General features: G+C 50.6%; 2 protein-coding genes across 10 annotated transcripts in view; one reads left to right on the forward strand and one right to left on the reverse strand.

The window, feature by feature from the left end:
• Positions 1-3,789, forward strand: part of Bcorl1 (BCL6 corepressor like 1) — a 68,260-nt gene extending 64,471 nt beyond the window's left edge. For all 5 annotated transcript variants that reach the window (XM_071606135.1, XM_071606132.1, XM_071606133.1 and 2 more), the window contains one exon: positions 1,707-3,789. In XM_071606135.1, the coding sequence (XP_071462236.1) occupies positions 1,707-1,989 (283 nt within the window). In that variant the 3' untranslated portion in view covers positions 1,990-3,789. The remainder of the gene's footprint in view (positions 1-1,706) is intronic.
• A 2,871-nt stretch (positions 3,790-6,660) lies between these two features.
• Elf4 (E74 like ETS transcription factor 4) overlaps positions 6,661-14,888 on the reverse strand; it is a 41,027-nt gene continuing 32,799 nt past the window's right edge. For 4 of the 5 annotated variants that reach the window (XM_071606335.1, XM_027940029.2, XM_027940030.2 and 1 more), the window contains exons 5-9: positions 14,658-14,840; positions 13,581-13,664; positions 13,297-13,489; positions 12,290-12,667; positions 6,661-11,259 (exon numbers count right to left, since the gene is read on the reverse strand). In XM_071606335.1, coding sequence (XP_071462436.1) covers positions 10,455-11,259; positions 12,290-12,667; positions 13,297-13,489; positions 13,581-13,664; positions 14,658-14,840 — 1,643 coding nt within the window. In that variant the 3' untranslated portion in view covers positions 6,661-10,454. The remainder of the gene's footprint in view (positions 11,260-12,289; positions 12,668-13,296; positions 13,490-13,580; positions 13,665-14,657; positions 14,841-14,888) is intronic. The other variant, XM_027940032.2, reaches the window with a different exon arrangement.

The raw sequence follows: 14,888 nt of genomic DNA on the forward strand, positions 1-14,888 counted from the left end.
AAGTATTCTAATAGAAGGGTGAACCAAGTGCCTTGAGAACCATGGAAGATGGGATGAGCGCTCAGTTAGATTGGGAAAAGATTTCACAGGTGATAGGCCATCAAAACTGGCCCAGGAAGGAGAGAAAGGCACAGGGCACATGAGCAAAAGAACTGAGATACACAAATTCAGGAAGTTCAGAAAGTAGGGATAGTCCTGTATCAGGTGGCTGGCACTTGGTGGGGTGGGGGATACAGTGTGGGGAGGGTTTAGGGGTGGAGATTAGGCTGAAGAGGTTGAATGGGGTCATCTTTGGAAGGTCTTATTTAATATTATGCTAAAGAATTAGGAGTATTGTCCTGGAGGCACTGGGGATCCACTGAAAGCTGTTCCAGGGAGAAACTGGGTATAGTGGTACATGCCTATAATCACAGTGACTTCAGAGGCAAGGCAGGAGGATTGCAAGTTCAAAGCCAGCCTCAGCAACTTAGAGACCCTCTCTCAAAATTTTTTTTAAATGTAAAAGGGCTTGCAATGTAACTTATTGGTAAAGCAGCCCTGGTTTCAGTCCCCAGTAGTCGGGAGAAAAAAAGGAAGGAAGCTAGGAAGCTGTTCAAGGAGTGAAGGGTCAAGATTTTTTTTAATATTAAATTGCATTTTTAAAGTTTTTTTCCATATCTTTATTTTATTTTTATGTGGTGCTGAGGATCAAACCCAATGCTTCATGCATGCTAGGCGAGTGCTCTACCTCTGAGCCACAACCCCAGCCCCAAGATTTTTTTTTAAAGAAAAAAGCTAATTGTAACAAGAGGATCCAGTGAGGGTGGGAAGGGTACAGAAGAATGACTCTTGGCAAAGGGAAACCGATTAGGGGCTGGTGCAGTATAGCCCAGGCCAGAGGTTGCAAATGCTGGAGCTGGGACAGTGGACTGGCTAGGAGGGAAAGCCAGGTAAACTGGGACCATAACATGAGGATGTAGTGTTTCTTCCTGGTTTGGTCAGTGTAAGCATTTGGCCTGTGACTGGCCTCTTCGCACCCCTCCCAGCTGTCCCCAGGCTGCAGCCCAGTCGGGTGTGCTCAGCAAAGGCAGACTGGCTGTAATGTGAGCCCCAGGCCTGCAGAAACAACGGTGGTGCTGCCTGCCGCTGGAGAAAAAACTTGTCTAATGCATTCCAGAGCCAAAGAGAAATGCCTTTTGGATTACCCGCAGTTTAGGCCTTTCTCCACGGCTCCCCCTGTGTTTGGGAAGATCTTGGAGAACAAGAAGGCAGAGGAAGCAGGAGTGAGAACAGGAAAGGGAAACCAGCCAGGGTTGGCAGGGGTAGGGGGCCAGGGAAGGAGTGGTCCCAGCACATGGTATACCCCAGGTCACAGGGCCACAGGTCACAGGAGTGCAAGCTAAGCCCTGGGGAAGCCTGCTGAGGTTTCAGCTCTCCAAGGCCCATGTCCCTCCTGCTCCCTCTTTTTGGAAGAGCTCAGTCACTGGGGAAGTGTTCCGATGAAAGCTGGGCCAGGCAGTGTTGGGGACAAGAGAAAATATTTGTCTCAGCCTCACCCAAAGAGCCCCTGGTTTAGTGGGAAGTAGCCAGACAGACTTGGGAGAATGAGGAGCTAGGTTTGCCCCCTCGGGGGCTCATTGAGCTTCCCACAGGCAGCATCTCGTGTCTGCTAGATGCTCCCCTGCACCCTGAGCCTCCTTCTCTGACTCTTGTCCTTGCCTTTTTAGGCCCTGCAACTGGTTCCTCTTTACGGATGTCCTGAAGCGGCTGAAGCTCTCTTCCAGAATCTTTCAGGCCCGGTTCCCGCACTTTGAAATCACCACCCTGCCCAAGGCCGAGTTCTACCGGCAGGTGGCCTCAAGTCAGCTGCTTACCCCTGAGGAGAGGCCTGGTGGCTTGGACGACAGATCTCCCCCAGGCTCCTCTGAGACTGTGGAGCTAGTGCCCTATGAGCCCGAGCTGCTTCGGCTCCTAGGGTCTGAGGTGGAATTCCAGTCTTGGAACAGTTGACGGGGAAAACAGCCCCTCCCTGTTCTTTCTCCTTCAAGTTCACCCTTCCCTCACCTCCCATTTCTTCCCCCCACCGAGCACCAGACTGCAGAATGAGGCAATAATACGGACCAACAAGAAGCCGCCTTATCAATGCCAGCATTAGTGACTGGATTTTTTTTGTTTTTTGGTTACATTAGTTCTCATCTCCCTGTCATCGTCATTGTTGTTGTGGTTGGTGATGGGGGTGGAAAGTTGAACTCCACGTCTGAAGATGGGAGGTCCCTGGGGGTGGTGGGAAGTGGTGCCAGGGTGCCTTGGACTGGCCTCCTTGTGCATGACCAAGACCAAATGTGGGCCTGGATGGCTGCGGCCTGTCCAAAGGAGAAATCAGAAAAGCCCAAATCTGAGCACCCCCCTCCGTCCCCCTGTGTTCTTCTGTCTTCCATAGTATTTATTTTATTAGTATTTAATTTGTATTGTTCCATTGGTTTCTGATAAGTCTGTATCACTGTGACGATTTGAGACAACTTGTTGTATTGAGGGACTTTCTTTACCTCCTTTCTCTTTCTTTATCTCCTTTCTCTTTCTTTCTTGATAAGCTTTGGGGCTGCTCCCTCCCTCTAAGAGTGATTCCCAGGTTGCTTTTCCCCACTGGGGAGGGGGCTGGGTTGGGAGACATCAACTTGTGATTAAGGAAGCTGGCTGCTGCTGGCCCAGAGCTGGGGGGCTGGGGGTAAATCCCGAGGCTTTGGTGCTCCCCCTCCCCCTGCCAGTTTTTCTCCTCCCATCTTGAGATTCCTGTTTACTGGGGAGAGAATTGTAGGGTGAGGGGTTCATTTCAATTACTCTAATAAAGGGGAGTTAAGGGGTCTGAGGGGTGAGGGTACCCTCCTCCCGCTTTCTTCACAGCTCCCCTCAGAGTGCACAATATGGGTTTGTTCTTGCATCTTTCCCCCTGTACCCCCACCTACACCACCCCATCTTGGCCTCCCCCTCTCAAGATACTGAGCCTCTCATCTCCCAGCCCTCACCCCCTACCTCTGCCCCTTCCCAGACTTGCAGCACCCCTTTCTGCTCCCTCCTCTGCCATTCTCCTTTGGATTTTGTAGAGGGCTGTGGGACTGACTGCCATATGTGAAATCAGGCATCAGCTGCTCCCTAGGCAAGGGCAGGAGACCAATCTCCAGCCCAGACTCCACTCCCATTTGGAGCCCTGGGCTGCACATGTGGCCCCACCAGGCCTCCTGTCTGGCCTCGGGGCCCCTGGGCCTCCAGTGCTGGATCTGTTCAGGGAGAAAGAGGGAAGAGTTTGGGTTGCTTCCCTGTCCCCGCCCCCTCTGTGGTGTTGTCTTTCCCACTCTTGTTCTTATTTTTCTACCAATTGCTATTTTTCCGAACAATCCTTGTAGAGAGTATGTACCATCCAAAGGCAGAAGGGCCTTGCTATGGCTGGCTCTGGTTGGAGATGGTACAGTTTTATTGTACAGGTGCTAAACAACAACAACAAAAGAAGAAAATAGAAAAAAAAAAAAAAAAAAGAAAAAGAAAAAAAAAGCCAGTTTGAGGATGGGACAATCTGTTCTCTGGAGGCTCCTGACCCATTCAGGAGCATTGGTGGTTATTTTCTTTGTATTGTGTTTGTTCTTTGTTCCTGGGGGAATTTCTGGGCCCCCTTTCTGTAGGACTGCTCCCCAGCCCCACCACCCTGCCCAGTTGGTTTTGAACAGTTGTTCTCCCTTTTTAAAAAACAAAAACAAAAAAACAAAACTATATATATATAAATATATATATATAAAGTTGAGGGGTTTTGGATTTTAATTTTTTGTTTGTTGGGATTCATGGTATTGTGTGATTTATTTTGTTTTATGTTTGCCTTTACTTTTTTGCATTTGGGTGTGTATTCTGGCTGCTCTTTATGTTTCATTTTAAACAAAACTGGCTATGGAGTCAAAAACACTTGCATACTGAAAAATCTGTGTCAGGGCCTCTGTCTCCTTTCTCTCTTTACTCTTCTTCCCTTTGAGGCTTTTCAGGAGTTAAGATGGGCATCTAGATTCAGTAAATGGGGAAATCCTGGATCCTCTTTATTGTGGTCCCCAGGGGTGCAGAGGGTGAAGGCAACGTGCACTGGCTCATGAACATTTGGGTCACTGGGTCGTGATCTGAAAAGAAAAGGCAGGAGCAAGTCCCAGGGGCTGGGCTGGGGGGAAAACAGAATATCTGGCTTACCTTGTGTTGGTCTGGGAGGCTGTGCCTAAGCATTATGTTTGCTACGAGAGTATCAGGACAGGGGAAGAGCCATCTTTTTAGTAGTTATGGGGAATGATCCTCCCTATAAAAAGTCACCTGCCTGCTGACTGTCCTTCCAGCTCTGGACCACCCACCTGGCTGCACATCTGATCACACTGCCCTGGCCCTTTGGTCAGTGTCTCCCCTGCACCCTGCAGTGTTGGCCTTCTACAGTTCTGGTTTCTAGCTACCCAGCTACTCTGAAGGCATGGTTGATTTTACAATTTCTTCTCCCACTTTTTTTTTTTGTGTGTGTGTGTGGGGGGGGAATATACTGGAAATTGAACCCATGGGCGCTCTACCACTGAGCTATATCATGGATTTTATTTTGAGACACAGTCTCGCTAAGTTGCCTAGGCTGGCCTCGAACTTGAAATCTTCCCAAGTTGCTGGGATTGCAGGTGTGCACCACCACACCCAACTCTCCTTGTTTCTGAAAAATGGGTAAAAAAAATATGATTTGTTCACTGCAGGCTTTAGAATAGTAGGTATTAGAGGTGGCAGGGGAGAATGTTTGAACCGGGGACAATCTGAACAAAGACTTGGAGACTAAGAAAGGAAGGGAGTTAAAGTGGAACTAAACAGTTTTGTTTTCATACTTTACCTTCCACCTAGAGTTCTACTGCCCTTCTCTGCCAGGTTGTAATCATCAAGGCAGGAGGTATACACATCTCCATAGGCGACTTCTTATTAAATGGTCTCCTAATCCTTCCACTGTAGTGTGGGAAAGAGTACCACTACTTACTACCAAGGCCCACTGTGACTGAGGACCTAATCTTCCCAGCCCTTCATTTCTCCATCTGTCAAATGGTACTCTCCCGACCTCCAGATCAATGAGAATCACACTGAGGACAAAACAGGGCTGTTTAGCTGAAGTTAGTTCCTCCTCAGAGTCAAGGTCGCAAGCCTACAGTTTAATGATGATCTTACCAGAATGTTCCTCTTTAGGGTTGAGAGGACAATATTCAGATCACTATATGATGTGGGGTAGTGGAGGGGTGAATTGGCAGTACATCCCTGCCTCTTCCATACTCTAATAACCGGGAAATCTGTTAGGTATTAAGTGTCCAGTCTTGACATGTTTTAGGAAGGGTGGGATCTGCCCAAGGGCATCCTGCATCGCTGCTAGTGGGGCACGCAAAATGCACGGGCCTAAGGGACCCTGCAATGGGGTCGCCCGGGGCTCCACGTATTCCCCTAGAGGTGGGGTTTCCACCGCAGAGGGGGCTGGTCACCCCAGCGTCGGGACTCTGGGTGCGGACTCCTCATTTTGGCGCCGGCCCTTCCGGAGCCTGGACTCGCGCCGCAGGCGGACAGGGCCCTCCGCGGGCAAATGGATGTCATGGGCGCCTCGATCTCTCTCAGATTTCAAGGTAGAAAGCGGTGATGCGTGAAAAGTGTAGTTAAAAAGCAGTCTGGGGCAGGGAGTGGAACAGACGCGGGGCCCTGAAGAGGGGACGGTGGAGATGGCCGAGGGCTTGCTCCAGTGGTCCCAGAGCCTGCGGCGGGCAGCGCGGGAGGCCAGGCTCGCCGCGTGCTCACCTGCTGGTCCGCAAGGCCGGGGGAGGGAGGGCTCGGGGGCGGGACCAGAGCACGATTGGCCAATAGGGGGAAGGCAGTTAATGGACTGCTAAATTCCCCTCCGAAAGTGGAGGGGGCAGAGGCGGAAGGGAAAGTTCGAAGCTCCAGAGCAATGGAGCCCTCGGCTGGAATTGCCCAGGGATAGTTGGGGGCGCGGGGGCACAGACGAGGTACGGGAAGGCGCAGGCCGCGGCCGCCTCCTCGAAGAGCGGTAGGCCCCGCCCTGACCTCCCCTCCTTCCCGAGCGCCGCTGGGCAGCCCGCCCGCCGTTGCCAGCTCGACAGCGCCACCTGCTGGACATCGGCCCCATGTCCGGGCGCCAGGGCCTAGGCTCTCGGAGACTGGGACCCCAGGACGCAAAAGTTGGCTCATCATAGGCCTGGGCAGGGGGAGCTTTGGTGCCAGAGGCAACTGGCTCTTTCAGATTACTTGATGGGGTCAGGAGGCTTGTGGCCGTCAGAATAAGTGTCCCGTCTTGTCCACCGGGGCCCTGCATTTCCACCACTCAGTCCCACCCAGACATGAGGAAATAATAGTGAGGCAGTCCCTGGAAAGAGACAGTGGTAAAGGGCAGTTCAAGAGCCTATGGCACTGGGTGATAGGCAGCAAAGCATAGCTGAGAACAGCTCTGAAATACTGTGGACCTTGTTGTGCATGGGATAGCTACAGATGTTGACAAATGAAATAGATGCCTGCAGTGTTGTTATATGATGGATCAACATGCTGCCATATCTCCTGAGTATGGGTTATCCTTCTGTCTCCTCTTGCTTGCCATAGTATAGGGCAGAAGTCACCATAATTGGAATCAGGACTCATCCATCCTTTCAATAAACATTTATTGAGCACCTACTGTGTGCCAGGCACTGTGCTAGGCGCTGGGGGATACATCAGTGACTAACACACAGTCCCTGTCCTTGAGGAGCTCACAGTCTATTGGAGGGGAAACATACATAATAAACACATAATTAAAGAACTACATTGTGCTATGTGCTACAATAAGAGGTATATACAAAGTGCTGTGGGAGCGAGGACTAAGTGGTGACACATCAGCTGCTGGGAGGTGAGGATCATTGCTTGACTCCTGACTCCCTTAAACCATTGCAAAGTCAGGGATGTTGTTGTCCCATGACTGGTTAAGTGTCATTTAACTGTTTAAAAAGAACCTCTCTCCTGAGGTTCTCCTCTAGCCCTTTCCCATAACTATACCAGCACAGATTAGTTTATCAGATTAGCTGTTTTAACACTTTAAGTAGGAAAGAAACTGGACAGGGAAGTTTCTTTAGGGGAAAAGGACTTTGAAAGTAGTAACAAGTCTTGGGTGTTTAGATGGGGGTGTGGTGGGGGTACCATGAGGGCACTGAGCCAGGGAGGGCAGGCCCTGGGCAGTGGAGCACCTGGGGCGAGTGCCTGTGCAGTGGGAAGGTCAGAGGTAACCTACCTCAAAACTTTGGTCCCCATCTCCCACCAGCTCTATCAGTAACCATTTGTTGATGCTTATCTGCTTTGTAGTGTGCCCTGTTCTATGTGTGCTACAGTCCCCCCTGCCTATCAGGGAATACACTGAATGGGGAGACTAAATAGAATCAGGTCATTGAAGCTTTAAGTAACAGTTTCTGATTGTAATAGAGGAGCCGTCACAGGCTGTTCATGATCAGTTGTCTAAAGAGTGGCAAATGCAATGAGTTTAAAAAAAAAAAAAGAACTCAATGATAGGCTGGTCTGGGGAGGCGGCTTCCATGAAATTGAGTCTTGAAGACAGACATGTTGGTACTAGGGGATAGGAAGAGCATTTGGATTAAGCAGAACCCAGTAAAGGAAAAGCATGGAGTTGGGAAATTTTGAATGGAGGGATGTTCAAAGACCAACAGATCAATCCACTGGGGCAGAGGAAGGAGCAGTGTCAGTGGACTGGGAAAGTTAGATAGGACCAGATGGTGAAGGGCCAAGGACTTGGGCTTTGCCCAAAGGTGGGGCTGACACCAGACTTAAAATCCCTCTGGAGTTCCTTCTCTGAGCTCTCCAAGTACTCCCACTTTCTTCCCACAGGACCTCTGGACTGCCTCATGAATTAGCAACTAGAGGTTTAATGCTGGGCATCTAGAAAGGATTGGGGACATATTTTAAGTATCACCACTACTTGTGAACCAGGAGGAGTCACTGAAGGTTTTTTAGTGGGGAAAGGATAGGATTGGTGTCCTGATAGATGGGAGGTGGTTAGACAGATCACACTGAGCAGGGTGTTGATGTTTGGAGTAGGGGGAACTCTGGGTAGTATGAGCCAGACTGGAGGCTCTGGGAATGTGAAAGGAAGGCAGGCCAGGTTTGAGAGGCATTGCAAACCTTCTGGACTTCAGGAGCCGGGATGGGGACAAGGTCAAGTGAAGACAGCCATCAGATAGCTCTGAAATTTGAAGCTTAGAAAGTCATGACATTGGCAAGTCATGATGGCCTTTTGTTTGATTTTGTGTGTGGAAAGAATTTAAAGTTCCACATTTGATAGAGGAGTTGACAGATATTTGGAGAGAAACATTCAGCATATCCCTAGACATGTGAGCCAGGGTCTCAGGAGAAAAAGCAGGCACTGGAGTTCTAGATTTAATTCTCACCCGGAAGAGCCAGGCCGTGAGAATGACAAGACCCTTGGGTACACCCACATTTGAAGTGTCAGATAAGGATCCGGCACAGGCATGGAGAAAGGATGTTGGGGGAAGGAGAGCCCAGCTACTGTGACGAGAACTGTGGAGAAGATATTTGATTTCACTATAGGGTACTGAAGACCTTCAGATGACATGTTTCTATAGAGTGGAGCAGGAGTGGGCAGGTAGAAGCCACATTTCAGTCAGGGGCAGGATCACCCCTAATCCATGCTATGCCTTTGTGCAATTTTTTCTTAAACAATAACCCTTTCTTAAAATGCTTACTATCAACCATCAGGAAATTGTCCATAATAAGCTGATTTTATTAGAAAAAGGCACTTCAATGCCAACTGCTAGAAACATAGTAAATGCACTTGCATGGCCACCTCTCTGGGGAAGAAGCGAGTGGGAGAGAATAAGGACAGGAAAGAGAGAAAAGAGCAGCCAGGGGAGGTAGTTAGATCAAGTGGGTGGTTTTGTGCCGAGGACGGAGCAAAAGTCCTGAGGCACTGATTCACATTAACCAAATTCACCAGAGTTGCTTCCAGGCATTTCTTAGTTTTGCCCCCAAACTTGGCAGGAGTGGCAAGTGGATTCAAAGAATAAAGAAGGGAAGGGCACCCAAGCCTCAGAAAGAGAAAGGGAGCCATGTGGAGATAACTCATGCCTGCTGGCTCCTGTCTTCTTGGTGAAGAAGGAATCAGCATTAGGTGCAAAAAGTTGGAAATGAAGAGCAGTAGCCCACCGGAGGTCTGTGGTAGGCATTGTGGGAGTGGGCTGGCACACCTCTGAGGTGAGAGGGCAGGACGGGCAGCAGAGACTGCAGAGCAGGCACTACACAGCACACGCCCACAGGCAGGAATGGAGGCAGGCCCAGGCTGGGCTGTCTACTGACTAGCCCCAGCAATGCCTGACAGCTAGAAAAATCTCAGGGTCAAAATTAATATAGAAGGAACCAAGGATGGGGCACTAGGGTGGTGTGCCAGAGGAGGCTGTTGTCTGGTGGAAGGATGGTATTACACCAACAGCTCAAGTCCTGGGCACAAACATTCAACCAATCCAGTCCTGACTGGAGACCCTGTAGCTGGGTCTGACTCTAGAGGTGTGCTTTTCCCTGACTAATCCTTCAGCAAAGCACTTTGAGGTGGCAAGTTTGCGACCCGCCAGCATCGATGACTTTGGCAGGCAATGTGGCAAACTCTAGGAAAAGAGTCTTGGTCTAGCCTGTGGGGGTCACATCCAGTGCTGAGTTCTCTTCTCTTTCTTCATTTGTGTCCAATCCCACTCAGCCTTCTTGTCCCCTAGGCATGTGTCTTCTGCAACACACAGACCCACTGAAGCTCTCCTACCTGGACCCATCCCAGCTCTGTGACATCTCTCCAGGTTTGGGGGACCCAACCAGTACCCTATAGTCTCAGAGCAACCAAATCTTGGCTTGAACAGGTAATTACAGAATTCTTTTCCTTTTAAAAAAATCCCCATCTCTGTGGTTGACCCTTGGAGGAACACACCACCCCTTGAAGACCTCACAGCTACACCCCCATCTTCCCCCCAAAACGGAAGATACAGAACCCCAAGTACACACAAATACATACAGAGATATTCACATACGGGATAGTAAATTCCCTGCATAGGGAATGTAGACAGTGAGATGCAGTCAGGCCAGACTCTTCTCACAAACCCCCCATGCCCTGGCCCCAAATTTCTCCCTGGCTCAGGGGTTTTCCCTCTATCACCAAGTCAGCCCAATATCCTGCCAAGAGCATATCCCCTAGTGCTCCTGAAGGCCATGGTCTGCTGCCAGGGATGCTCAAAGTGAGCATAGCTTGGCCATGGTGATGCCAGGTAGGGCCGGGGGACTGGGGTTCAGGTGTAATGAATCCCACTGAAATGTAAGGGCAAGTACACTACTTAAGTCAGTCTGTGTGAAAATGCTGCTCAGCTTCACCTGATGGGTCACACTGGTGATGCCTTCCTTTACATGTCATGGGGCTCCATCTTAATGAGGGAGGTGGGGTTGAATGGGGAGAAGGAGGCTGGGGTTGGGGATCTAGTCAGCAGGTTCCCAGATGTGGTCACACTAGGCTCAGCCATAAACAGGGACCCTGAGCCTGAGGAGAGCTCAAGTTCAGCCACAGGGGTCAGCCCAACAGTGGGGCGGCTAGGGGAAGAGAAAGTCTGGTTTCCCATAAGGCTCGAATTGTGGGAACCCCTTGAAACCACCTGGGTTGGAAGTGGCTGAAGATGAGCCTGATCTCTCAGAAGCTCCCTCAGGGTCTCTTCAGGAACCAGCAGCCCCTCCATGGGAGCCCCAGTCACCATGCCCTGCACATATGAGGAGGACCTCAGTGGCCCCTCCTTGACCCCAGGGGCTGCTGTGGTGCTAGAAGTCCTGATGAAGGCAGCAATGACAGTCCCAGGGGGCTGAGAGCTGGGCCCCGCTGGTCCAGCACCTGTGGCCGAGGGTGGTGCTGGGTTGGTTGAACGATTGGCCCCAGCCAGCAGTTGGGGGAGGCTACTAAGAATCAGGGGGGTCCCTGGTGCTGCCACCTGGTTCTCTTGGAAACTGGTGTTCAGGGGGAAGGAGGCCTGCAAAGTGAAGGTGTCTTTGAACGTTGACACAGGAGGAACACTCTGGAGAACGAGCTGAGTGGAAGCAGTAGTACTGGCAGGAGACCCATTGGTCAGCACTGTGGTCAACGGGATGGTCTGCAGGGTCACGGCTGAGCCTGACCCCACAGGGGCCACTCCTAGGTGGATGTTGCTGGGCACTGAAGAAGTACTGAGAAGAGACAGAAAATAAAGTTTGTTAAAGCAGGAGGTACCCTGCCACCAGCTACGAAGGAGGGCACAAGAGGGACAGAGTGGCAGGCATTTTGCACATGTGTTGTTGCTCCAGCTAACATTTATTGAGTACTTAGTTCAGGTCAGAGGTCATTCTAAATGATTGGCATGTGGCATTTTTTTCAAGCCTCAAAACAGCCCATGAACTAAGAAGAATCTGATTTTACAGCTTGAGGAAACTGAGACCCAGACAGGTCATGCAACTTGCCCCAATACCACATAGCTGGGATTTGCATCTAGAAGTTGTAGCCCCATAGACCACTCTACTGCCCCTCCCCAAGACCTTTTTTTTTTTTTTTTTTGCAGTACTGGGGATTGAACCCAGGGGTGCTCTACCACTGAGCTACATACCCAGCCCCCTTTTTAAAAATTTGAGACAGGGTCTCACTAAGTTGCCCAGGCTGGCCTTGAATTTGCATCATCCTGTCTCAGCCTCTTGAGTCACTGGGATTACAGGCATGCACCATGGTGCCTGGCCTGCCTCCCTTATTTGAAAGAGCATCCCAGGGACCCAAACCAAAGTAGCAAGAGGTGCAGACATAACTCAAAGTCCAGCCTTTTCAGAGAAGACTGGAATCCCAGTGACATGGAGAAGAAGTAGTGAGAGCTTTCTAGGGAGGCTTGGAAGGCAGAGCAGGTCTATCTGTAATGTTTTCTTACATATGAGTAGAGGCTTGGCAGGATGGGCCCAGGTATGGAAACCCCTGATGGCTTTTTTGGGTGCACTCTGGTATAACAGGAACAGTCCCCACTGGCAGAAGCCCCCCAGGTCAAGTGTTGCTTTGGGGTTTTTGTGGTGCATGACCTTGGGCAAGTCACCTTTCCTTTTGACATGCTCCACTGGTTTCCCAGGGGTTCTATGAGAATCCCACAAGACTACAGACAGCGCAGAGCTTTGCAAGAATTTGAAAACTGACCCCCAACACAAGGGACTATGGAAAGACTCATAATTACTTTGGCACCCTCACCTCACGGCTTTGGTGATCTTGGTCTGGCTCTCTGGTGAGGAGACAAGCATGGTGGAGGTAGTGGGGATCTCCTCGTCTAGAGACAGTCCCAATTCCAGACTCGCAGATGGCTGCAGACCTACATGCTGAACTTTTGGCTTCTCCCAGGAAGGGCTGCCCTTGCCGTGGGTGGCAGCTCTGGATGAGACCCTGGAGCTGGCCCTCCGGGTGGTGTTGGTGGAGGAAGTGGAGGAAGTGGAGGCCTGTGGCGGTGCTGCTGGAGCTTCACTTTTCTCATCCTCGTCTTCAATCACCACCAGATCCTTGGGCATCTCCTTAAACTGGTATACCAGCCTCTGCCCTTCCACTTTAGCCAGGATGCCTCTTTGGTAGTAATATCTGGGGGACAATGGGCAGGGAGTGGGGAGTTAGGCAGGGACTGAGTGGGGAGAACTTCACTCTCCATGTCCCAACACACCACCCTCCAGGGCAGGGCAGGCATGAGGCTGAAGTTGGTCAGGGAGCCAGGTAGGGACTCAGGGGCCAGGAAGGGATACACAGAAGGTTTTTATGACATTTCTGAGGTTTCCCTCTGTGGACTTAAAGGTTGTACTAAAAGGATGTTTCAGTGTCAACCCCAGCCTGTTTCATGGCTGACAACATGCAGTGAATGAAGAATAGCAATATGAATGAGGAGATAGGGGGCAGGGGACTCAGCAGTCCCCTAGCCTGAGAGATTAACTCTGGGGCAACTCAAGGCCATCTCTCTGGGCCTCTGGCTTACAGAATGTGAAGAAATCCCTTCTTAGAATTGGTGGCAGGGGCAGGGGCACTATTCTTCCAGGACAGAGATGCAACAGGTGATTTGATTTTTCCTCCCAGAGGGGGCATGGGGCAAGCAAATGGGAGATTTATGAAACCTGTTTCCTTAAAGGATTGATCAGGCCTCCATTCAAGTGGGAGAGATGCCTTGGGAAGAGCTTGGTGTCTCCCCTAGGGCAGGGAGTCTGTGTCCCAGCAGCTTTTACCTTAGGGCCCGCCCCATTGTCTCATAGTTCATGTCAGGCTTGTTTTTCTGCTTTCCCCACAGCTTGGACACAGCTTTGGAGTCCACCAACTTGAAGATGCCTTTCTCTCGCTGGGTCCACTTGATGTACTTGGGACAGGTGTTTCGGTCTTGTAGAAGCGCCAAGAGAAACTCCCACAGATAGATGGTGCTGCCTGCAGAGGGGTAGGTGGTGAGGGGCGGCTTAGGATCCCTGGCAGCAGGTTATGGGGCCCCCTTCCCACCTCCCCTGAGTCTCAGCCATACCTTTGCCATCCTTTGATTTCTTCCGGATGGGGATGCTAGGGTCAGTGACAGGTGAGGTACTGCGGTTGCCCTTTGTCTTCCGGACTGTGAGAGGAAAGGTGAAAGAACAGGATGAGGCTAAGGCTATGGTGAGCTAGCCAAGTTGCGTGTGATAGGACCAACCAGGAGGAGCCAGGACACTGAGGCTGGAGGCCAATCATTCTCTACAGCCATAGCCTGTGAGTATCTGTACCCTCATTTTCAGTCCCCTAAGGTAGCTTGGTAACAAGGCTACCAATAGGATGTAGGAAAATGTAATGCTTGCAAATGAGGCACCTTCATAAGAACAGGGTGTGCCTGGCCTAAATGTTTGAAGTGGAGAGACAGCCCACAAGTGCCACTGTCATGCAGGTCAGTGTGGTGCTGAGGCTTTTTGGTTGCCATGTTGACAGCGAATCTAAGACAATATAAGACAGGCAGTATAAGCCAGCCATCATCTTGAGTAAATCAATAACACCAGAGCTTGGGAAAGCCCAAAGTCCTCTCTCATATATGGCTGGGGTTCATCAGCTCTGCAGAAGGGAGATAAGCACATGGCATGACTCACTTTTTATAGGCAGAGGCCCCAGAGGTCCAGGCCAGACCAGGGGTCCAGGCCTGGAGTCTGAACTCTCAGCCTAGGATTCAACCCACTGGGGTTGTTGGCATTTGGGGAGTTTACACATATACTCAGCAGACAAAAGCAGAAGGGGACTGTCAGGCTTCAGGCAGGCCCACCAATGAGGCCAGGTTTACAGAAGGGAAGCCTTTTAATCCATCTCAGCCAGACCAGAGAAAGGTCCTCTTAATGTATCTGTGAGCCTCAGCTCATTCAGCCCTTAGAGTTTCCCTGGCCCCACTGCCCACCCCCTGGGGACACACATACACCCCTCCTCTCCTTACTTCTTCTTTTTAAAAATATTTATTTTTTAGTTGTAGTTGGACACAATACCTTTATTTCACTTATTTATTTTTATGTGGCACTGACGATCGAACCCAGGGTCCCACCCGTGTGAGGCTAGCGCTCTACCGCTGAGCCACAACCCCAGCCCTCCTTACTTCTTTTCTTTGATTTTCCAGTCTTCTTAGAACTTTCCTCTCTGGAGACCCTTCCCTCCAGAGAATGATCTTCCTGGTCACCAGCCCCATTCAGGGCATCGGGCTCAGAGGCAGGAAACAGGTAGTTGGGCAGAGTGATGGCTGCAGCAGGGTCTGAGTCTGTAAGCATTTCAGAGGTGCTGACTGCAAGAAGAAAGGTCTGAGGTGGACAGGGCCTAGGCAGGGCTGGAC

The sequence above is a fragment of the Marmota flaviventris genome, chromosome X (genome assembly GCF_047511675.1).
Source record: "Marmota flaviventris isolate mMarFla1 chromosome X, mMarFla1.hap1, whole genome shotgun sequence".
Classification (NCBI taxonomy): Eukaryota; Metazoa; Chordata; class Mammalia; order Rodentia; family Sciuridae; genus Marmota; species Marmota flaviventris.